Source organism: Zootoca vivipara, chromosome 12 (assembly GCF_965207765.1).
Source record: "Zootoca vivipara chromosome 12, rZooViv2.hap1.1, whole genome shotgun sequence".
NCBI lineage: Eukaryota > Metazoa > Chordata > Lepidosauria > Squamata > Lacertidae > Zootoca > Zootoca vivipara.
The window spans coordinates 39,528,515-39,553,136 of record NC_142595.1 but is presented as its reverse complement, the minus strand read 5'-3'; the positions used below and the strand labels follow the sequence as shown (position 1 = coordinate 39,553,136).

General features: G+C 44.6%; 1 protein-coding gene across 7 annotated transcripts in view; it reads left to right on the top strand.

Moving 5' to 3' along the window:
* The window catches only part of LOC118095527 (interferon-induced very large GTPase 1-like), a 212,668-nt gene extending 188,273 nt beyond the window's left edge, over positions 1 to 24,395 (top strand). For 2 of the 7 annotated variants that reach the window (XM_088655418.1, XM_088655417.1), the window contains 8 exons: positions 2,947 to 3,009; positions 8,047 to 8,118; positions 8,524 to 8,595; positions 11,477 to 11,548; positions 13,371 to 13,442; positions 14,069 to 14,140; positions 14,985 to 15,056; positions 17,989 to 24,395. In XM_088655418.1, coding sequence (XP_088511544.1) covers positions 2,947 to 3,009; positions 8,047 to 8,118; positions 8,524 to 8,595; positions 11,477 to 11,548; positions 13,371 to 13,442; positions 14,069 to 14,140; positions 14,985 to 15,056; positions 17,989 to 22,757 — 5,264 coding nt within the window. In that variant the 3' untranslated portion in view covers positions 22,758 to 24,395. Of the gene's footprint in view, positions 1 to 463; positions 572 to 1,214; positions 1,353 to 2,577; positions 2,871 to 2,946; positions 3,010 to 8,046; positions 8,119 to 8,523; positions 8,596 to 11,476; positions 11,549 to 13,370; positions 13,443 to 14,068; positions 14,141 to 14,984; positions 15,057 to 17,988 lie in introns of those variants that run through there. The other 5 variants (XM_088655423.1, XM_088655422.1, XM_060281731.2 and 2 more) reach the window with 5 other exon arrangements.
* The last annotated feature ends 227 nt before the right edge of the window (positions 24,396 to 24,622 follow it).

Below are 24,622 nucleotides of genomic sequence, written 5' to 3'. Positions count from 1 at the left end.
CTTTCAAGACAGGGATCCCGCGGAGTTTGCCCGCGAACTTCTTCAGGTCGCCTTCGCCCAGACCCGGCAGAGTCTTCAGGAGCCGGGCACGGGGGGGGGGGAATCCACCCGAGGGCGACTGGGCAGGGAGAAAGGGCAAAACCGTAGCTAGTTGCTGGCCCCTTCCAGCAAAAGGCGCGAGGCTGCAGCATCGAAAAAAAAGCAAGGAAGGAAGCGGGCGGGCGGGCGGGCGGGGCTGCCGTCCTCCGAAAGCACCGTCTCTGCGGCTTGGCAGATGCCGCTGGTTGAGGCCAAAGGTCTTGTGACACGGAAAGGGCGCCCAGCGAGAGACGCGTGAAGGCGAGAACGTCTGAAGTGGCCTCCCAGTACTCACCTTCCTGGCGGCACTCCCGAAGGCCGGGAGCGAAGCAAGAGCCGCCCTCCCCGCGCGCGCATGTTATGGAGACAGTTTTTCTCACAAACCTAAGTTTTGGTTTGGGGTCTTTAGGAGAAGCTGTGCTCCAGAATTCCATGCTGCGTCTTTCGAAACAGGGACCTACACCCACATCCCAACACGTGCCTGATACGTCAGGTAATTTTCACATGTGGTCTTTCTGATTAATTAAAATAGCATCCCTATCATACTATTCAGAAGCTATTTAACAACTTTCCCACAAGAGCCTCATTGCTCTCTTGATGACACGCAGCACAGCATACTATTGCAGGCCATTGGAAGACTCTGATTCAGGGGTTAGAACATTTGCTTTGTATGTACGGTATTCCAGCTAGGGCTGGAAAAGGCTTTCTTGAAATCCTTAAGTCTCTGTCCCTCAGTGACAGCAACACGGAGCTAGAGTCTAGCTTGGTAGGAAGGAGCTTTCTGCACACCTGAGAGGTTTAAAAGATCTGCAAGTTTTCTGACCTTTCAGGTCCCTTTTAAAATATCTGCATGAAAGGGGGGGAAAGACCCTGCCTTTTTCTGCAAAGGACTAACTGAACCCCCAACTCCAAAGGGCCGTGAGCCAATTCCTTTCCACCATTTCTTTGCTGCTGGTATTTGTAATGGAGGAGAGAGCTACTTAACCCACCCAGCCCAAACGCTGTACTCAATTTCCTTCTCTTACCAGTCTGGAAACATGCAGGCAGATGCTACACATTCTTTTTTTGGGGAGGGGAGGAATTGCAACAGAAACAGTTCACTAGAAGTCATGTGTTAACTCAGAACCCATCTCAGAGTGAAGCTTTCCGTTTCACATTTCACTTTCTCTGCTATATATATAGACACTTTCTTCTGCCTATAAATATAGGAGAAGGACAGGTGTTTGCTAGCTGGAGCTGAGAAGTCTTTTTGCTGCTCCTACAGAGAAAAGAAGGTAGGTTCTATTCCTTTCTACCTGAGATGCAAAGCATACAGATCTTACGTGAATGTTTAGAGTTTGTGTACATTTCACAAACTCATCCTTATTGAATGGAATTTCCAATTGTGATAGATCCCGCTCTACATTTGGGGTGATATTAGTATCCACTGTGTGTCCAAATAGGTGGTCCCTTCAGTAGCATATCTATCTATCATCTATCGATCTATCTAACTAATCTATCTATATTGTGGGGAACAACACAAAATAGATTTTATATATATATATATATATTGGAAATTGGTTGCATTGTGTTCTTACTATTTGAAAACCTATACAAGGCAATGAAAAATTGGTAGGCATAATCAGTATGGTTGCCAACTGATCATAAAAAATGCTGTGCTCTGTGTCTTTTACTGAGGTTTTTGCTGCAGAGGCAGAGAAGCATTTCACAGCACAGAGTGAATCACCACTTCCTGTTAGCTGCAGATCCTTAGATAGTATTGAAAAGCATTAAAACACTCAATCCTGCCCCTCTAGCATAATGTCCCCCCAGTTCAACAACTTTGGGGGGGCAATCTCCCCGAAAAAGCTCAACAACTTTTTGGGACCCCCCCCCAAAAAATCCTGGCTACTCCCAGAGTGGCTGGCTGTCAGTACACTACTCGGGATGCTCCTCTGCTGCTGGGGGGGGGGGGGCAGCGATGAGACATGCAGGCACCCTGGTGGAGAAAACCAGCATGGGCCATTGCAGCAGCCCTGTGTGGCCCCTACCCAGTGTGAGCAGCTCAGAATGAAAAAAGGCAGAGAGGGTGGGCATGAGTTGCAGGAGGAGGGAAAAGGGAGGGAGGGAGGAGAGTAGAAGGCAGAAGAGAAAGCAGTGAATGGGAGCAGGAAGGCAGGCAGGTACCTGTAGAATAGATGGAGGAGGGGAGGCAGGCAGAACAGAGCACATCTGACCCCAGTGGAGGAAGTCACTGGCAGAGAGTGAAAGGCAACAAAAATAAAACATTTCTGGTCCATGGTCTATTCCACCTTCAGAGGCGCCAATACAGCCCCTTGGCAAGGGCTCAAAAATGTCTGGCAGAGGAGAGGAGGGGAGGGAGTTTGTGGTGCAAGTGCTAAAAATGAAATTGCACAAATTAAATTTGCTGGTAAGCAACTGAATCCCACCCGAAAGCTGAACAGGTTCTAATTCTTTCACCCCTCCTCTTATTCTTTAAATAAAATGTTTCTTTCACAGACTGCTGCTTTGAAAGATGATTTCCAGCTATGAAATTATACGCAAAGGGAGAAAGCAATTAATTGATATACTTCAGAAGGACATAGACTATGTTTTAGATGAGTTACGCTCAGAGACTGTCATCACAAAAGAAGAATATGAGGGCCTGGAGAAATATGAAGACTCAAAGAAAAAAAGTAGAGAATTGCTCATTCTGATACAAGCAAAAGGAGAAGCCGCCTGTTGCCAGTTCCTGGAATGCTTAGAAGTCACATGTCCTGGTTCAAATCATGCCCTGCAAGTTCAAAAACACAGTGAGTCTCACCATTCTTCCCAAACCTTGTTATCACAACAGCCATATGAGTTAAGAAACCACTTATCACTTTACAGATGAGACTCAAAATCCGCTCCAGAGTTCTGGCCACTCAGTGCTGATGTCAGAATCCCATCCAGGTAAGTTTGCAACTTGGCAGCAGAGGCTGGAGCTATTGGTTTGGTTTTGCCTTTTAAAAACCTATTTCCTTGAGGCAGGGCCAGGAAAATATTTTTCTGCCTGAGGGCTGCATTCCTTTCTGGGCAACCTTCCCTGCTGGTGGTGGGTGGGACCAAAGGCAAACGTGGGTGGAGCAACCAATGCATTTTTTAAAAAAGAGACTAGTTTCCTAGTTCTGCTGGATCTCTCAGCGGCCTTTGACACCATTGTCCATAACATCCTTCTGGACCGTCTAGAGGGGCTGGGAGCTGGGGGCACTGTCATACAGTGGTTCCGCTCCTTTCTCCGGGGCCATGTCCAGAAGGTGGTGGTGGGGGATGAGTGTTCAGATTGAGGTTGAATTCTGACAAGACAGAAGTAGCTACTGTTTTGGGGGGACGGGCAGGCAGGTGTGGGGGACTCACTGGTTCTGAATGGGGTAACTGTGCCCCTGAAGCACCAGGTGTGCAGCCTGGGAGTCATTTTGGACTCACAGCTGTCCATGGAGGCACAGGTTAATTCTGTGTCCAGGTGGCTGTCTACCAGTTCCATCTGGTACGCAGGCTGAGACCCTACCTGCCTGCAGACTGTCTCACCAGAGTGGTGCATGCTCTGGTTATCTCCCGCTTGGACTACTGCAATGCGCTCTACGTGGGGCTACCTTTGAAGGTGACCCGGAAACTACAACTAACCCAGAATGCGGCAGCTAGACTGGTGACTGGGAGCAGCCGCCGAGACCACATAACACCGGTCCTGAAAGACCTACATTGGCTCCCAGTACGTTTCTGAGCACAAATCAAAGTGTTGGTGCTGACTTTTAAAGCCCTAAACGGCCTCGGTCCAGTATACCTGAAGGAGCGTCTCCACCCCCATCGTTTAGCCCGGACACTGAGATCCAGCGCCGAGGGCCTTCTGGCAGTTCCCTCATTGCGAGAAGTGAGGTTACAGGGAACTAGACAGAGGGCCTTCACGGTAGTGGCACCCGCCCTGTGGAACACCCTTCCATCAGATGTTAAGGAAATAAGCAGTTATCCTATTTTTAAAAGACATCTGAAGGCAGCCCTGTTTAGGGAAGTTTTTAATATTTAATATTTAATGCTGTATTGTTTTATACCCAATTGGGAGCCACCCAGACTGGCTGCGGAGACTCAGCCAGATGGGCAGGGTACAAATATAAAATTATCATCATCATCATTATACCTTCATGTTATGCAGGACCTCTGAGAGATTTGGCATTAGAGAACTGAAAAGGAAAGTTCTTAATAGACTGCTGAAGTGGAGGAGCTTATAGAGTGTGCTGTGCATGACCTCCCACTTGCCATTCACTAAATAGATACCGGTAGTGTTAAGGTTTAGTCTTATTTTAAGTTACTGTAAGTTTAAGTTAAGTCTGCTGCAACTGGATATTTTTTTTAGAAAATCATTTTTATTCATTTTATAAACAAACACAGACATAAAACAGGAAAAACAAAATAGATATTTCATTCAAATTCATAATTTTTCTTACACATCGTTTGGTGACTTCCCCAAATCCCCCCCATCTGAATTTCACTTCTACTTTTCATCCTTTATCCTAATAATAATAATAATAATAATAATAAAATATATTATTTATACCCCGCCCATCTGGCTGAGTTTCCCCAGCCACTCTGGGTGGCTTCCAACAGAACATTAAAATGCAATAATCTATTAAACATTAAAAGCTTCCCTAAACATCTATATTTCTTCATATTCATATCTCTTAACACTATACTATAAAAACTAAACTAAATTCCTACTTCTACCCCAAAAGCCTCTTACTTCTTCACTAATTTTTTTTAATATTACAAATTTTTTTGAATATTTTTTTTAAAAAAAATTCCAGTCTTCTTCCACCATCTCTTCCTCTTGGTCACAGAGTCTCCCAGTCAGTTCGGCGAGTTCCATAAAGTCCATCATTTTCATTTGCCATTCATCTATAGTTGGTATTTCTTGATTCTTCCAGTTCTTGGCAAGTAATATCCTAGCAGCTGTTGTGGCATACAAAAAGAATGTCACATCCTTTTTGGGGATTTCTTCCCCAATTATTCCAATCAGAAAGGCTTCTGGTTTTTTGATAAAAGTGTCTTTCAACGCTTTTTTCATTTCATTATAAATCCTTTCCCATAAGTCTTTTACTTTGGGACACGTCCACCACATATGAAAAAAGGTTCCTTCTTTCTCTTTACATTTCCAGCATTTGTTATCTGATGTACGATACATTTTTGCTAATTTTACCTGTGTTAAGTTCCATCCAACCAAGTAGATAAATAGGTAACGCTACAGCAGGAAGGTAAACAGTGTTTCCGTGTGCTGCTCTGGTTTGCCAGAAGCAGCTTTGTCATGCTGGCCACATGACCTGGAAGCTGTACGCTGGCTCCCTCGGCCAATAACACGACCGGACCTAACCTAATGGTCAGGGGTCCCTTTACCTTTATCATAAGTTCCATCTATACATCATTTTCATAATGTTTTCTTTCAATGCAGTACATGCTGTAAATTTTAAACCTTTTTTCCATAACATCTCCCAATCATTCATCATGATATTGTGTCCCACCTCTTTAGCCCAATCACTGCTTTTACTTCTTCATCTTTTGTATGCTATTCCAGCAACAATTTATACATCTTAGAGAGATTTTTCATCTTATTATCCAATAATTCCGTCTCCAATCTGGATTTTTCTATTTGAAAACCTAGTTTTTTATTATCCATTCTAAACATTTCATTGATCTGATAATACTGTAACCAATCATTTAACTTATCTTTAAGCTGGTCATACGTTTTTAATTTAAATTTTCCATCCTCTTCCACCAACAAATCCTGATAATTTAACCAATTAACTTCCATATTCAACCTTAGTCTCCAATGGTGAAATCTACCTGGGTGTTTTCCTTTCTAATAAATCATTATACCTAGACCAAACATTGAACAATGATTTCCTAATTACTGTATATTCATGCGTATAAGACTACTTTTTAACCCAGGAAAATCTTCTCAAAAGGCGGGGGTCGTCTTATATGCCGGGTCGTATTTCTTATATGGCGAATATATCCCAAATTCTATATTTTACTGGAAAAGTTGGGGGTCGTCTTATACGCCCAGTCGTCTTATACGCCGGAATATACGGTATATGTTTTTTAAAACCTCTATGGGCCTTTATCTTATCTATATATATATAAATGTAAAAGGCCCATGTTTGTGGCTCTGGACCTTTCTCTGAAACCGCTTGACTGATTGCGTTCAAATGTGGAGACAATGTCACATGCGGATATGTGAAGGTTTGCATACCGTTTCCGGGTCAGGACAGGGTGGGGCCAATCACAGGGATGAGCCGGGGTGGGGGGAGGAGGGGGCAGGATAGGTCATGGGTTGGGACAGGGTGTCGCCAGTCACAGGGATGAGCCGGGGGAGGGGACAGAATAGGTCATGGGTCGGGACAGAGTGGGGGGAATCACAGGGATGACCCGGGGGTTGGGGGGAGGAGGGGACAGAATAGGTCATGGGTCAGGACAGGGTGGGGGGAGTCACAGGGATGATCTGGGGAGGAGGAGGGGGCAGAATAGGTCATGGGTCGGAACATGGTGGGGGCAATCACAGGGATGAGCCACAGCAACGCGTGGTCGGGCCATCTAGTCATACCATAAATATGCATGCCAACCAAATACATTATCAAACCCTTCCAAATCGAATACATCTGCATTTTCCAACATAAACCATTCTTTCAACCAACAAAAAGCTGCAGCTTCAAAATAAATCTTTAGATCTGGCAAGGAGAAACCACCTCTATCTTTTTCATCTGTTAATAGCTTAAATTTAATTCTAGGTTTTTCCCCTTGCCAGATAAACTTATATAATGCTTTTTGCCACTCTTTAAATACACTCACATTGTCAATAATGGGAATCATTTGAAACATAAACAACAATTCCCATCATCCCTAGCTAACAGGACCAGTGGTCAGGGATGATGGGAATTGTAGTCCGAAACATATGGAGGGCTGGAGTTTGCCTGTGCCTGGTTTAGGCAGCCTTGGACTTAAGCGACACCGTGGGATACAGTGAACTCCCCAGTATCGCATGAGGAGCATTGCCAGCAATTTCACCACATAAAAACCTAGTTGACCACTGTTTGTACCTCCCCAGTGCCCCAGAGGGAAGAGGAGAGCAGGCACCATATTTGTCAGTGTGGCTGGAAACCAGGCCTTGGCATCTCTTTCCAGGAGTGGGGGACCTGTGGCCCTCCCATCTCCCCTCACCCCCAGCCAGCATGGCCAGTAGTCAAGAATGATGGAAGTTGTTGAACCTTGGGAGGGTGTATCCACGGGTTTCTCATCCTGATCTAGCATACTGAATCTGTCACAAATATATCCAAACATAACTACTGTATCTGAGGTTCGTGTCTCCAGTCGTGGGGCCGCATTTGGTGCACATGGTGGAACGGCTAGAATCTGTCTTAAAAATTTGGACCGGACCGTTTCCAGTGTGCTACAATGATTTCCCGTCCAGATTTGGGCCCCATAGAGTAACCATCCAGGGTGAAGGTCACCGGCCATGGGACAGAAGGATGAATGATAACCCAGCTTTTACCTTGGGTTTTAATAGGTTTAATAGGTTTTATTGGTAACCATATATGTAATGTATTTTTGTTAGTGTTTGTCCTTTTGATGCTATGGCCTGTTGGCTACACAAATAATGTTTGATTAAATACTGTATCTGTTAAATAAAGATCCATTTGATTGATTGATTGACTGGATTTCAAATAAATGAATAAACAAACAAACAAACAAACAAACTTAAATTACTTTGGAGGGTGGTAGATCACTGCCAGTTTTTTATACTGGTAATAGATCACAACCTATTTGACGCTGGACATGCCTATTGTAGTCCAACAACCTTGGGAGGGCGTGTCCACAGGTTTCCCATCCCCTGATCTCGCATACTGTATAACTGCAAATGTTCATAATGTCTGCCCCATTTTGCTATTCCGACTTGTTTGTTTCTAGGTTGCTCAGTCGGTGAAGAGGAAGGTGAAATTCAGAAACACCCAGAGGAAGAGAAGAAAGATATTGAAATCGGTAATCCCACCTAATCAATGGTGTAATGAAGGGAGAAAGTGAGGGGTGCAGCTCTGGGGTTCTTTTTTCAGAGCAGGAGCAATGACATGATCTGCTGGAGAAGTACATGTGTAGTTGAGGAGCTCCTGAACTAACGATTTACAAGTACACTTTCATTCCCCATTGCTGCTGCTGTGTGGTTTCAGGTGCTGTTACGAATATTGGTTAAGGCGCAGAAAGGTCTGTCCCATTGCTGGTCCCTTAATGGGGACATGGCTTTTTAGTGGTGATTTTTAGTGGTGATTCCAACGTGTAACTTTTGTTGTTAAACCGCTTTGAGATGTTTCATGGGAAATATATAAATAGGTTGCAACATTGGGGAAGGCAGGTTTAGATGGTTGTGCTAATGTGAGCTTCTGTCTCTAGGTTGTCCAAGTCAAGAGAAAGAAGATGGTGTTCCGGAAGAATTGGAGGAAGAGAATAAACACCCCACCACAGGTAATCCCTCCTAATCATCATCACAGTGGAAAGGGAATGTAGGGTGTGTTGGAGAGAGAGTTTTGGAAGAGAGATCTCATGGTCTCATAGCAGAGTAAATGCTGTATGCTTAGAGAGTGCTCTTCAGCTCCATGGAACCTTTAGTGTGGATTACCTCAGGGTTCAATTTTATCCCCTATACTGTTTAACATCTACATTAAACCACTGAGTAGGATCATCCTGAAACAGTTCAGGACCACCCACAGTCTCCTCAGAGAGAAAGGCCTCCTTTTGGGGTGGGGGGGTGGATAGAAGCCCTGTGCACTTCAACAGACTCCCCAAGTCTGTTTGACTTTTCTCACTTGTTTAGTTCCTTGTCCATCTACTAACAATTTGAATCCGTCACGAAGATCTCCAAACATAACTACTGTATCTGTGAAATAAAGATCCATTTGATTGATTGATTGGGCATTTATTAAATAAATAAATAAAATAAAATAAACTAACTTAAATTACTTTGGAGGGTGGTAGTTCACTGCTTTGTTGTTGTTTAGTCGTTTAGTCGTGTCCGACTCTTCGTGACCCCATGGACCATAGCACGCCAGGCACTCCTGTCTTGCACTGCCTCCCGCAGTTTGGTCAAACTCATGTTCATAGCTTTGAGAACACTGTCCAACCATCTCGTCTTCTGTCGTCCCCTTCTCCTAGTGCCCTCCATCTTTCCCAACATCAGGGTCTTTTCCAGGGAGTCTTCTCTTCTCGTGAGGTGGCCAAAGTATTGGAGCCTCAGCTTCACGACCTGTCCTTCCAGTGAGCACTCAGGGCTGATTTCCTTCAGAATGGATAGGTTTGATCTTCTTGCAGTCCATGGGACTCTCAAGAGTCTCCTCCAGCACCATAATTCAAAAGTATCAATTCTTCGGCAATCAACCTTCTTCATGGTCCAGCTCTCACTTCCATACATCACTACTGGGAAAACCATAGCTTTAACTATACGGACCTTTGTCGGCAAGGTGATGTCTCTGCTTTTTAAGATGCTGTCTAGGTTTGTCATTGCTTTTCTCCCAAGAAGCAGGCGTCTTTTAATTTCCTGACTGCTGTCACCATCTGCAGTGATCAAGGAGCCCAAGAAGGTGAAATCTCTCACTGCCTCCATTTCTTCCCCTTCTATTTGCCAGGAGGTGATGGGACCAGTGGCCATGATCTTGGTTTTTTTGATGTTGAGCTTCAGACCATATTTTGCGCTCTCCTCTTTCACCCTCATTAAAAGGTTCTTTAATTCCTCCTCACTTTCTGCCATCAAGGTTGTGTCATCTGCATATCTGAGGTTGTTGATATTTCTTCCGGCAATCTTAATTCCGGCTTGGGATTCATCTAGTCCAGCCTTTCGCATGATGAATTCTGCATATAAGTTAAATAAGCAGGGAGACAATATACAACCTTATTGTACTCCTTTCCCAATTTTGAACCAATCAATTGTTCCATATCCAGTTCTAACTGTAGCTTCTTGTCCCACATAGAGATTTCTCAGGAGACAGATGAGGTGACCAGGCACTCCCATTTCTTTAAGAACTTGCCATAGTTTGCTGTGGTCGACACAGTCAAAGGCTTCACTGCTAGTTTTTTTTGTTTTTTTATTTATTGAATTAGACCGTACCATCTTGTACCGTGTTTCTCACATTTTAAGACACCGTCTTATATTTATTTTACTTAAGAAAATAAGCCTATGGCTTATTTTCGAGGGTGTCTTATTTTTAAAAAATTACCTCCTCTTCCTGCTGTGGCTTGGTGCCCGGAACTGGCTGCTGCTGCTGCTACTGCGCTGCTGGGCGCTTTGTTGGTGCTTCAGCAGGGCACGCTGCTGTGTCCCGCCGCCGGGTCGGGGCTCCAAGTGGTGCACGTTGCGGCTCTTGCCGGGTCCCGCCGCCAGGTCGGGGCTCGGTGCGGCGCGTGCTGCAGCTCTTGTCGCGTCCCGCCGCCGGGTTGGAGCTCGGCAAAGCGCGCGCTGCTGCCTTTGCCGGCTCCCAGTGGGTCGGGGCTCGGCAAAGCGTGCACTTCTGCCTTTGCCGGCTCCCGCTCCGTCGGCTCCCGACCCAGTGGGACCCGGCAAGAGCAGCAGCGCGCGCCGCACCCTGACCCAGCGGGAGCCGGCAAAGGCAGCAGCGCGCGCTTTGCCGGCTCCCGCTCAGTCGGGGCTCGGCAAAGCGTGCGCTGCTGCCTTTGCCGGCTCCCGCTCAGTCGGGGCTCGGCAAAGCGTGCGCTGCTGCCTTTGCCGGCTCCCGCTCAGTCGGGGCTCGGCAAAGCACGCGCTGCTGCCTTTGCCGGCTCCCACTGGGTCGGGGCTCGGCAAAGCGCGCACTGCTGCCTTTGCCGGCTCCCGCTGGGTCAGGACTTGGCGCGGCGCGAGCTGCGGGTCGTGCAGGGTCCTGCTGGGTCGGGGCTCGGCGCGGGGCGTGCTGCAGCTTCTGCCGGCTCCCGCTCCATCTGAGCTCCACGCGGCGCACGTTGCGCATCCGCTTCCGGCAAGGACAGGCATCTTCCTTTTCGTGTTCCTTATGGAAGTGCCATCCGGACCTGCTCCCAGCATGGTATAGTACCGGTACCCCAGCATGCCTTATTTTGGGGGAATGCCTTATATTTTATTGCCTTGAGAAAATCGTGCCATGGCTTATTTTATAGGCACATCTTAAAATGTGAGAAACACGGTATACCTGTATGTTGTGTCACTACTAGTTTGTTATACTGGTAGTAGATCACAACCTATTTGAAGTTGTACATGCCTATTGCAGTTGGGGGGGGGGGCGTGTTGACAGGTTTCCCATCTCCTGATCTCGCATACTGTATAACTGCAAATGTTCAGAATGTCTACCCCATTTTGCTATTCCGACTTGTTTGTTTCTAGGTTGCTCTGTCAGTGAAGAGGAAGGTGAAATTCAGAAACACCCAGAGGAAGAGAAGAAAGATCTTGAAATAGGTAATCCCACCTAATCAATGGTGTAATGAAGGGAGAAAGTGAGGGGGGTGCAGCTCTGGGATTCTTTTTTCAGAGCAGGAGCAATGACATGATCTGCTGGAGAAGTACATGTGTAGTTGAGGAGCTCCTGAACTAACGAATTTGTGGGAATGTTAGGGATGTGGATTAGGATATATTATTAGATAGATCCTATCCAAGCTTGTGTTATCAAGCTTCCAATATCAGCAGAGTGACATTCCCCTTTTGTGCGCAGCAAAACGTGAGCATTAGGTTTGGTAGAACCTCTACAACAATATTATACTTCCTGGCAAATCCCTTTGTCCCTCCTAAAAGAAATACACAACACAGTGTTTATAAAATAAGAGTTTACTTACAAGTTCATCCTGAGTTAACAGCATAATCTCAGAAAGGCAGGCTTCTGTAGAAAAGTTACAAATATATACATCTGGAGTCTACTTAGTAGAGTAAGGCTCCATCTGGTCTTTCTCTTGGCAGCAGGCCGAGAGAGAGAACCTGTTGGGATTTCACCATTGGGAGGTCCAGCCGGCAGCTCCCTCTTCGCCACAGTCCCGGTGATTCCCATGGAACACGACTCAGGGTCTCAGCAACCTGAGCACGCAATGAGCAGAGATGCCCACGCAGTTTCAGCGGAGATGATAAGGCAGCAGAGAGGCATTTTTAAGTGGTTTATTTACAGCTATATTACAGCATGAAGAGAGAGCGAACGATGCTTTCTCTCTTCCATCAGATCAAACAGTTCAGAACAGAACTCAGAACAGAAACAGAACTGAAAGTAAAAGTCCAAACGGATATACCTAGACATGTGACATATATCAGCAGCAACATGCCTAAGTCTTAAGGTGGAACTGAATCTCCTGACAGAAGCATCCTAACTGTAGATTCTCTGGAGATGTGTTCCCATTGAAGAAGAGATGGCTAAGAGACAGAATGGCTCCTGGCTTGGGGCTTTTATCTGCCAGCTAATCCATCTCATCTGCATGCCTGGAGGAACAGGAACTGAACTTAGTCAGGTGTCCCTCCAGGTGAGTTCCTCTTAGTGGACACTCTAGGAACTGTTGTAATTTGTCTGCCCCAGTATTCCATCCCACAGAATTTACGAGTAAACTTTCGCTCCCCATCACTGCTGCGGTGTGGTTTCAGGTGCTGTTACGAATATTGGTTATGGCTGCAGAAAGGTCTGTCCCATTGCTGGTCCCTTAATGGGGACATGGCTTTTTAGTGGTGATTCTTATCCCAGTGTCAGGGTTGTTGTGGCTACTCTTGAGTAACGACCCTCCACATGCTTGTCTTTCAGAAGCTTTTATTAGTGCACATTATTCACAGTGTAATGAGCTGGCTGTTTCATGTCTGCTCACTCCGTCTCAGATTCCTGCACTGGCGATCTTCGCGTTTTGGACCAACATAAAAGCCTCGGAACTGTGAAGCGTTTCCCTTTTCTCCGCCTCCTCAGTTCTGGTGTCGGGGGGAATGGTCTGCGGATTGACTGACTCTTGTCCCCTCTTTCTCCCTCTCTCTCTCTCCCTGCCTATGGAGCAAGGGCTCTTGGATGTTGCTAGAGGGCTGGCACTCCCTTTCCGTTTCCTGGCTCTGCCCATCAGACCCTTCACTCTCGTGGCTGCTCTGAGACGAGCTGCTCCTGATGGGGGGGGGGCTGTTCTCTATAAGCCTTCCCCCTTACACCCAGCATGTAGCTTTTGTTGTTAAACCACTTTGAGATGTTACATGGGAAATATATAAATAGGTTGCAACATTGGGGAAGGCAGGTTTAGATGGTTGTGCTAATGTGAGTTTCTGTCTCTAGGTTGTCCAAGTCAAGAGAAAGAAGATGGTGTTCCGGAAGAATTGGAGGAAGAGAATCAACATCCCATCACAGGTAATATCTCCTAATCATCATCACAGTGGAAAGGGAATATAGCGTGTGTTGGAGTGCTCTTCAGCTCCATGGAACCTTTAGTGTGGAGTACCTCAGGGTTCAATTTTATCCCCTATACCAGGGGTGGCCAACTCCCAAGAGACTGTGATCTTCTTTCAGAATTAAAATCTGGCAGTGATCCGTTTCCTGGCTCTGCCCATCAGACCCTTCACTCTCGTGGCTGCTCTGAGACGAGCTGCTCCTGATGGGGAGGGGGGGTTGTTCTCTATATGCCTTCCCCCTTACACCCAGCATGTAGCTTTTGTTGCAATGACATGATCTGCTGGAGAAGTACATGTGTAGTTGAGGAGCTCCTGAACTAACGATTTACAAGTACACTTTCATTCCCCATCGCTGCTGCTGTGTGGTTTCAGGTGCTGTTACGAATATTGGTTAAGGTGCAGAAAGGTCTGTCCCATTGCTGGTCCCTTAATGGGGACATGGCTTTTTAGTGGTGATTCTTATCCCAGCATGTAGCTTTTGTTGCTAAACCGCTCTGAGATGTTTCATAGGAAATATATAAATAGGTTGCAACACTGGGGAAGGCAGGTTTAGATGGTTGTGCTAATGTGAGCTTCTGTCTCTAGGTTGTCCAAGTCAAGAGAAAGAAGCTGGTGTTCCGGAAGAATTGGAGGAAGAGAATAAACACCCCACCACAGGTAATCCCTCCTAATCATCATCACAGTGGAAAGGGAATGTAGGGTGTGTTGGAGAGAGAGTTTTGGAAGAGAGATCTCATGGTCTCGTAGCAGAGTAAATGCTGTATGCTTAGGGAGTGGTCTTCAGCTCCATGGAACCTTTAGTGTGGAGTACCTCAGGGTTCAATTTTATCCCCTATACCAGACATCCCCAACCTTCGGCCCTCCAGATGTATTGGACTACAAATCACATCATCCCTGACCACTGGTCCTCTTAGCTAGGGATCATGGGAGTTGTAGGCCAAAACGTCTGGAGGGTCACAGTTTGGGGGTGCCTGCCCTATACTGTTTAACATCTACATGAAACCACTGAGTAGGATCATCCTGAAACAGTTCAGGACCACCCACAGTCTCCTCCGAGAGAAAGGCCTCCTTTTGGGGTGGGGGGGTGGAGAGAAGCCCTGTGCGCTCCAACAGACTCCCCAGGTCTGTTTGACTTTTCTCGCTTGTTTAGTTCCTTGTCCATCTACTAACAATTTGAATCCATCACGAAGATCTCCAAACATAACTACTGTATCTGTGAAGTAAAGATCCTTTATTTATTTATTTATTTATTTGTTTGTTTGTTTGTTGGGTATTAAATAAATAAATAAACTTAAATGACTTCAGAAGGTGGTAGATCACTGCCGGTTTGTTATACTGGTAGTGGATCACAACCTGTTTGAAGTTGGACATGCCTATTGTAGTCCAACAACCTTGGGAGGGCGTGTCCACAGGTTTCCCATCCCCTGATCTCGCATACTGTATAATTGCAAATGTTCATAATGTCTGCCCCATTTTGCTATTCCGACTTGTTTGTTTCTAGGTTGCTCAGTCGGTAAAGAGGAAGGTGAAATTCAGAAACACCCAGAGGAAGAGAAGAAAGATATTGAAATCGGTAATCCCACCTAATCAATGGTGTAATGAAGGGAGAAAGTGAGGGGGTGCAGCTCTGGGGTTCTTTTTTCAGAGCAGGAGCAATGACATGATCTGCTGGAGAAGTACATGGGTTGAGTTAAGTAGAACGGTGATTGCCCCAACCACATTAATACTGCATTAGTTATTTCTACCCTCAACCACCTTTATACAAACATTCCTCAGCCAAAAAAAAACAACTAGGCCATAATAAATTATGTATACTTATCTTTGAAAATAAGTACGTGAATGTTTTGCTCCTAGAGTCTACAGAAGTTACAGCAAACAAGTCTCCATCCACTGGCAGTAAAACAAAGGTGGAAAATGTTCTAAATGACTTTAAAAGTTATTGGTTTCCTTAGAAAAGGAGGATCATGCAATGTTTGAGTTAGCAAACATGCAGGCGTTAAAACCTTTTGGGGAGATTCAGTTTACATGGGTTTTTCTTGTAGCTGGGAGCCGAAGGAGGTGGGGAGAGAATTCGAGGGAGCTCTGCCACCCCCACACACACTGTCAACCTGAGCTCAGGTTAACCCTTTCATGCCCACAAGAGTCTGTCTACCTAGTCCTTGAAAGTCTCTCCAGGCCATCCCCTCACAAGTCTTGCTCTGAGCTCCTCTTGGGTGTGTTTGATTGGCTGGAAGGGGTCCTTGAACTGCAATAATGCTGTATGCCTGCCTTGATGGGAGGATGGAGGGATGTGCTGGTGGGTTGTGTGGGGAGAAAGGTTTAGCTTTGCGTGGCTGGAAAGAGCCCCATTGCTCTGCCCACTTCTGCCTCTGTGTCCTCACCCAACCATTGGCCTGCGGTCTCTGGAAAGTAACCCACAAAGGAATTTAGCTGCGTCCTTTTCAAAAATCTTATTGAACATAACAGAAGAGTGCAGTGATATTTAACATTATGTCACATGTTGATGTTGTTGTCCCATCTTCTCCCAAACAGTCCACCTTTTAGGGGATGCAGGTCTGTTGCACAAGAGTGAGAAATCTGCTTTTTAATTGCACAAGCTGAATTTGTCGATAGGTGGTTGACTCCCACCCAGAAATAATGACAGCCTCAAATCACCCCAAGACACAGACGTCATGTGCAGAGGAAGGATGTTAACTGACTTTCTAGATCCATCTCAATTGGGATTTTAGCCTGTTTTTGGCACAGAAACTGCTTTTTTCATCCTGTATGATGACCTCTGTCAGGAGAGAGATTGGGGAAATGTGTTCTTGTAAGTCTGGGGTTCCCAAACTAAGGCCCAGGGGCCAGATGCGGCCTAATCACCTTCTAAATCCAGCCTGCGGACGGTCCGGGAATCAGCATGTTTTTACACAAGTAGAATGTGTCCTTTTATTTAAAATGCATCTCTGGGTTATCTGTGGGGCATAGGAATTCGTTCAATTCCCCCCCCCCCCAAAAAAATAATAGTCCGGCCCCGCACAAGGCCTGAGGGACAGTGGACTGGCCCCCTGCTGAAAAAGTTTGCTCACCCCTGTTGTAAATTCTTCTCAATCTTTCAATACCATCCAGGGCTGTCTCTAGGCCCAGGTCTGGTGGCGCGGGGCACCAGGGTGCCAGGCCACCAGGGGCGCTGCTGCACCCGCTGCGCCCGCTGAGAGGCGTGGCGGAGGCCGCCCCAGGCCCGCTGGATGCAGCTCCAGGCACGCCTCTCAGCTGTTCAGCGGCTTCAGGCCACTCTCCGGAGGCACGCAGGCCTGGGGCCGCCTCTGCCGCGTGCAGGGGCGTCGCAACAGGGGGCGGGCAGCGCCCCCTGGGCCAGGGCCGGCCCTACGGCCAGGCTGGGTGGCGCAGGATGCTGGCCCTCCAGGCAGCAGCCGCACTGCGCCCACCCACCCGCCGCACTGGGAAATGGGGGGGGGGCACCGGAGGGATCCGTCACACCATGGCACCAGGTATGCTTAAGACGGCCCTGATACCATCTACCATAGTATCCTTCCGGAGCGGCTGTCCAAGCTAGGAGTGGGTGGCACTGCTTTGCGGTGATGCTTAGGGGTGCTGTTCAGCTCCATGGAACCATCAATGTGGAGTTCCTTGGGGTTCAATTTTATCTCCTTTGCTGTTTAACAACTACATGAAACTGTTGCGGAAATTCAACTGAGTAACTGCGCTGCAGAAAGCATGCTGAGGAGACTATACATTCTGTGTATAATTAGGAGAATTGTTTTAATTAAATAATAATAATAGAAGTTACATTTACTCTACAAAACGTTACAGAACATGACCCATCCAATGACCCACCCACCCAACAGGGTCCTGAAAGAGGTACACAACGCTTCTTATATACAATATTCACTTGCTGACACAGCTTGATTCACACAAACTTAACATCACTGCCCCACAGCTGCAAAACTAGGTCATGACATTTACTTCTGGCTTTTAAAGAGACACACATCTTTTGAAACAATAATGAACCTCAAAACCTAAACCATTCAACAGAAACCACCAAGTAGGACCATCGTGAAACAGTTCAGGACCACAATACCTCTCCTCATACAAAGCGACCCAGATCCTGCCATCACCATCTTCTTGTGCCTCCTCCATGAGAGGTCTGGAGGGAGGCAACATGAGAACGGGCCTTTTCTGCTATGGCTCCCCACTTGTGCAATGCTCTCCCTAGGGAGGCTTGCCTGGTGCCTTTGTTACATATCTTTAGCATAGCTGCCAGGTTTTCCCTTTTCTCGCGAGGAAGCCTATTCAGCATAAGGGAAAATCCCTTTAAAAAAGGGATAACTTGGCAGCTATGATCTTTAGGCTCCAGGCAAAAAACATTTTTCTTCTCTCAGGCCTTTTGCTAATTAAACAATCCATGACCTTTTAAATGGGGGGGATTTGTTTATTTGTTATTATGGTTTTTTATGTTATTATCAATTTTAATATTTAGTAAATACATTTCTCATTTTCTACAGAGAGAAGAAAAGCAGTTATGGATATTCTGTGTGAATTAAATCTAGAAAAACATGAAAACAAGGCACTCTCCCTCCAAGAAGTCCTGGAAATCAATACGGGGAGCCTGAAGGAATTCACACCTCAAACCCGGGAAGATTTGCCTTGGTATTTCCTGAGGAAGATATTGGCTCTGAATGTGACAGCCAGGAGCACCAGTTTCAAACAAGTTGTTTCTGATGCAACAGCTTCAAACAGGTTGTTTCAAGTACTTAGACGAGATGAGGGGAATGAGAGGATTGATAAGGACTTTTTCTTTACTCTTGAAATGGGTGAGAGTCATTCTGTCAACCCCCTTGATGTCCTTTGTGCTGTTCTGCTTTGTTCTGACAGTTTCCTCCAACAGGAGATCCTCCTCAAAATGTCCATGTGCCAGTTTGCCCTGCCTTTGATTCTCCCTCCCCTCAAGACCTCCAAGTGCACCCTGATGCTCTGGGCCATGAGGGACATTGTGAAAATATGGAGGCCACATTCCTTGGCTGAAAGCAGAGGATTTTGGGAGGACAGCCTGGTTTTGACATCCATGCCAACTGTTTCCTTTGTACGGATGGGGAACTGTAACCTATCCAAGTCCAAAATCCTCAATGAGTTCCTCAGCCCTTCCCAGCAGCATAATGATTTCTTTCTACACCGAGATATGGAAAGTGGGAACGTCCCTCGGGAAATTTCTGATGGGCTTGTAGAGATTGCCTGGTATTTCCCAGGAGGACGGACGAACACAGATCTCTTCCCAGAGCCAGTTGCTGTTGCAAATCTCCGTGGAGATGTTGAGTCTCACTGGGTGCAGTTCAGCTTTTTAACACAGGTCTCCTCAGCTGTCTTCATATTTGCTGAATGTATTGGCGAGAGAGAATATACTCTCTTGTCGTCACTGAAGGACTTGTCAACTCAGTTCTACTTTATCTTGGAAGATCGCAGTATAAAATCTGATTGTACCTTGGAATTCTTAAATAAACTGGCACCGGTTATTAAACTTGACAATTCACATATATTGGCAAAGACTGCCACAACAAATAAAGCAGTATTTGTAGAACTCCTTCGAGCTGCAGTTGGAAAAATAATAGCCTCAAATCCTAAGTGTGTAAGTGTTGATAAGATGTGTACAACGGCCCATGAACTTACAATCCAGGTGGATGAAGACCACAAAGAATGTCAGGATGCCCTCAGATGTGCCACAGAAATTTCAGGAGAGATAAAAGATGTAGCAGTTTACAAGAAAGAAACATTGATACTCCAAGGTGATCTCTGGAAAAATCTGGCCAAAGTGGAGAAAGAACTATGCAGAATGGAAAGACAAGGGGACATGCCTTCGGAAAAATACAGATCAGAATTGAGAGGCAAATGGTTGGAATTGCGTAGGCAGCAGAGTCAATGTGATCTCCCCATTGGTTTGATTAATTTCATCAAGGGCATAAAACATTTGAAGGATGCAGAGAGGAATTACTTCTTGAAATGGATGAAGTTCAACCTGGACCATATTGCTAGGGGAAATCTTTCCAAGTTGCGTGCTGACTATAAAGAGAAATGCAAGAAGTTGGGAGATGATGGGCGGAAAGTTGCAGAGGTAGACCAGTTGATATCATCCTCTTCCTTGGGAGTTGAGCATTTCATGCGTGAGCTTGGGCAGATTTATGAGGCAGAATGCTCCATGGTTAAAGAGGGCAAAATAGCTGAAAACAAAAGGCAGTTTGCCCATTTCCCAAGCATTGCAGCTGAACTATTGCTTGAAGGGCTTCCCATAGAGCTCATTGATGGTGATGCATCCAACATCCCCTTGCAGTGGATAACTGATGTTCTGAATAAACTCAATATCAAACTTAGGGGGAAATCTAAGATGATGGTGATAACCGTTCTGGGGGTGCAAAGCACTGGGAAATCCACTCTTCTGAACACCATGTTTGGCCTGCAGTTTGCTGTCAGCAGTGGACGGTGCACACGAGGTGCCTTCATGACGCTTCTTAACGTCAGAGAGAATTTGGCTCAGGATCTTGGCTGTGACTTCATCCTGGTGATAGACACAGAGGGCTTGAAAGCCCCTGAACTGGCCAAACTGGAAGACAGCTATCAGCATGACAATGAGTTGGCCACTCTAGTGATTGGGCTGAGCGACATCACCATTGTCAACATGGCCATGGAGAATGCCACCGAAATGAAGGATATCCTGCAAATTGTGACCCATGCCTTCCTCAGGATGGAGGGGATTGGGCAAAAACCCAACTGCCAGTTTGTTCATCAGAACGTCAGTGACATTTCTGCACATGACCAGAACATGAGGGACAGGAAGCACCTTTTGGAACAGCTGAATGAAATGACCCAGGCTGCAGCAAAAATGGAAAAACTCAATAGGGATATCAAGTTTTCAGACATCATGGACTATGACCCAGAAATGCACAATTGGTACATCCCAGGTCTTTGGCATGGAGTCCCACCCATGGCCCCAGTTAACATGGGATACAGTGAAAAAGTCCTTGAATTAAAGAAGTACCTATTTGAATTCATAAAGAACCGCTCATGTAAAATACCTCCCAAGGACATCCCTCAGTTTATTGAATGGGTGAAAAGTCTCTGGAATGCTGTGAAACACGAGAACTTTATCTTTAGCTTCCAAAATAGTCTTATAGCTGAAGCATACAACAACCTCTCCATTAAATATTCTGAATGGGACAGGGATTTCCGCAGAGAGATGCACCTCTGGGTATCTGAGCAGGAAACTCTGATTCAGAATGTGTCACCTGATAAAATTGCTTTCAATAATTTGAAATGTGAACTTCAAAAGAAACTATTGTGTGGGGAAGAGCAGATTTTGGAGAGTTTGAATAAATACTTCGGGAGCGAAGCAGCAAATCTGCATCTGGTAGAAAAGTACAAGGAGGATTTTGTCAGGAGTGCCCACAGCCTCAAGCGTGAACTTGAAAATTATTCTTCTAACAAAGTGCAAGATGCCATTCAGATTAGAAAGAGTCTACACAAAACTGATGCTCTTCAAGCAGAATACAAGAAAACAATTGAAGGAAAGGTTGATAGGCTACTTGAAAAATGCAGAGGCAATAAGCAGAAATTACAAGAAAAAGAATTAGAAACAGAGTTTGATAAAATGTGGAGAGAAACCTTGTTGGAAATACCACCCATTTCCTTAGAGAAACGTGAAATATATGCAGAAGTTGAGTCATATCTGAGAAAGAATTTCTGCGCTCATTTGAAACTATACACACAAAAATTAGCAGGAAAAAGAGGGTTGTTAAATTGCAGAATACAGACTTTTGAAATTAAAAATGACCATGTACAATCACGATTTTGGAAACGTATGAGTCCTTGGAATTCTCAAATGGATTATATGCATATAATAAAAGTTTTTGCTAACTCCTTGTTGTCCAAATGCACTTCATATATTGATGAAAAGCTCAATTCTAAAGGAGATTATGATGAAACCTACTGCATTGACCTTTTGTGTATGATCGATGAGAAGCTTCAACAGCCTGATGTTCAAAGGCTTCATACAACCCCTCACTTTGAAGTGGACCTTAAGCTCCACATCTTTGGAGAAGCAGCTCATGCATTTCAAATGAGACACGAAGAATTTGTTAAGGAAAATGATCCTCACATGCGCCTGGGAAAACTGAAACTCCACTATTTTGCAATTTTCAGAGATCTTTATCAGGAAAAAGATGCCCAACAAACTCAAGCTAAAGATTTCTGTGAAATGTGTCTCCTTCCTGCTATAGTGAATTATGTCAACAATAGACTTGGGGTGGGAATAGTGGACAACTTTCACAATAGTGAGCAGTCCATTGACTTTAGCTCTCGGAGTTTATTCCAGTTTACTATCCTGAAAGATCTGTTGAATGAATGGAATTTTGACCAATATGTTGAATACATCACAACCTATGAAAAGTTTGTCAAGAGTTGGATATTGAAAAGATTGGTGGATTACTATACAAAAAATGAGGATCTGAAGAATCTGGAGGAAAACATTTTCTCTGCAATACTAGACAGAATTAGAAAAACATTGAACAAGCTGAGGCATCAAGATGCTGAGACAATCTCAAAATTTGTGGAGGATTTTTCCCAAGAAATGCAGAAGGAGTTAGTCATTCCTAAGGATAGTTTAGTGGGGATACACATGAAACAGGCATTTGATCCTGACCAGTTTTTTGCTTTTGTTGAAAGCTTCCTTCCTAATTTGCAAGAACAAATATTAAGCAGATTTAGAGACTTGGATATCAAATCCAAACTCTCCAAACTGCCTGTGAAGCCCCAAGATGAGATCTTCAAGCAAATGTTTGGCTGTGGGAAGCAGTGTCCTTTCTGCAAAGTCCCCTGTGAAGCTGGAGGGAGTGCTCATCAAGAGCATTTTGCAACTGTCCATCGGCCTAAAGGACTGGGAGAGTACAGAGAAATAGTGTCCAAAAAGCTTGTTTATGATATCTGTTCCACTGCTGTGGCATCAAACGCTCACTTCAGAAATCAGGACACAAATTGGGAACTCTATCCATACAAAGATTATCGTGCATATTATCCAGACTGGTGCATACAACCAGATCCCAGTATCAATGCTTCTGATTACTGGAAGTACGTTTTCAAAATGTTCAGTGATGACTTTGCCAGAGAATACAATTCTAAACCAGCCGATCTGCCAGAGGACTGGGGAAATATAACCAAAGAGCAGGCACTGCAGGCCTTAAAAGAGAGATACAAGTTGCAACCAACCCTGTCATCAGAATGCTTGCCTTAAAGTCCTGGAAACAAAAGTTTCAAACAAGTTTTTGCATTCACAGATTGCATCCATTTTTGTTAAATAAATGTGTGCCATTTTTGTATGAAAATCTCAGTCGTTCTGCACAGCTGCCAAACATAATGTGACTGTGCATAATATGGCAAGGTTACATGTTAAAATTAGTAAAACAATGGTGTGTTTTCATTTTTCAGATTATGGTAAAAGTGTAAATGCCTTGAGTTAAAGTAGTCATACAGTCAGTAGCCATACTCATTCTTAGTTGTCTATAACCACTTAATTATGTGATATATGTGCTCCATCATATTATAGATTACATACATACAGTGGTACCTTGGTTCTCAAATGCTTCGGTTCCCAAACACCAAAAACCCAGAACTGTTCCTTTTAAAAAAAAAATATCATTGTATTAGAAAGAAATTAAAAACAATTGGCAAACATGCATACTATTAACATACATACAATTAACATACATACCTCTTTCTTCTTACATATCTCATCTTACATACAAAATTCAAATACATAACTATAATCAAAATCCCAATCATCTTCATCACCCTCCACCACCCACCACTTGTGCTAGACTTCCAATCACCTAATCCATAGTATATATTTCTTTCCTTTGTACCTCTTGCATATTGTTTCCTTTATACATACATCTTATATTCTTTTAAATCAATATTTCATTTCATCTTACTTCAATTATTATATCATGTTATTTTATTTTCATCCTCTAATTTCTTATCCTCCTAGTTTCTGATTTCAGGACTTCTCTTAATCTGTTGTCAAATCTGCTTTAATTTAATATAATATAATTTTTAAGACATTCCTTGAATTTTTCCATTCTTTTTCTGTTTTTTCCTTCGAGACCCTTCCGATGTTTCCCATTAATCTTATCACATTCTGGTATTCTATTAATTTTGCTAACCATTCAAATTTTGATGGTATTTGGGTGCTCTTCCAGTTTTTTTTGCTATTAATAGCCTTGCGGCTACTGTTATATACCGGAACTGTTCCAGTTTTCAACTGTTTTTCAAAGCCGAATGTCCAACTATTGTTTCTGGGGCAACTGCACCAATCAGAAGCCACGCCTTGGTTTTTGAACATTTAGGAAGTCAAACGGACTTCCGGAATGGATTAAGTTAAACATTAGGATTAAGTTAAACACCTAAACATTAGGAAGAACTTCCTGACAGTAAGAGCTGTTCGGCAGTGGAATTTGCTACCAAGGAGTGTGGTGGAGTCTCCTTCTTTGGAGGTCTTTAAGCAGAGGCTTGACAGGCATATGTCAAGAATGCTTTGATGGTGTTTCCTGCTCGGCAGGGGGTTGGACTGGATGGCCCTTGTGGTCTCTTCCAACTCTATGATTCTATGATTTTAAGTTCGAGAACCAAGGTTACCACTGTATTGTTCACTCTCTAGCCTTTTTAATGAGGGGTCATAGTGAGGGACTTTTTTACTCTAGCTTATACCCAGAACAAACTTAGTTGGTCTCTAAGGTGCTACTGGACAATTTTTAAATTTTTAAATTTGTATCCATGATTATAGGCTGCCCCCATATTTTGTAATCCACAGCCTAACGCAGCACATATATTCATTGTCTTTCTTTTCCATGTAATAAACCAATCTTTCATGCTTTCCTGGTGTGACAAATTCTTTATTGGGTATAAGGGTTAAAGGTATAAATGCATTTTAATGAGTGCACACCCTGACTCTGTGCCAAAAGTTCCATTCCTATTTTAGGTCCATCCTGGACAAACATGTGGGTTCAGACATGCACATTGTAGCACACACCTGTGGGCAACTTTTAGGGCAACTTTTTGCTGAAATGGTGCACAGCAGTTGTTTAGACCTGGGGTTTGCAA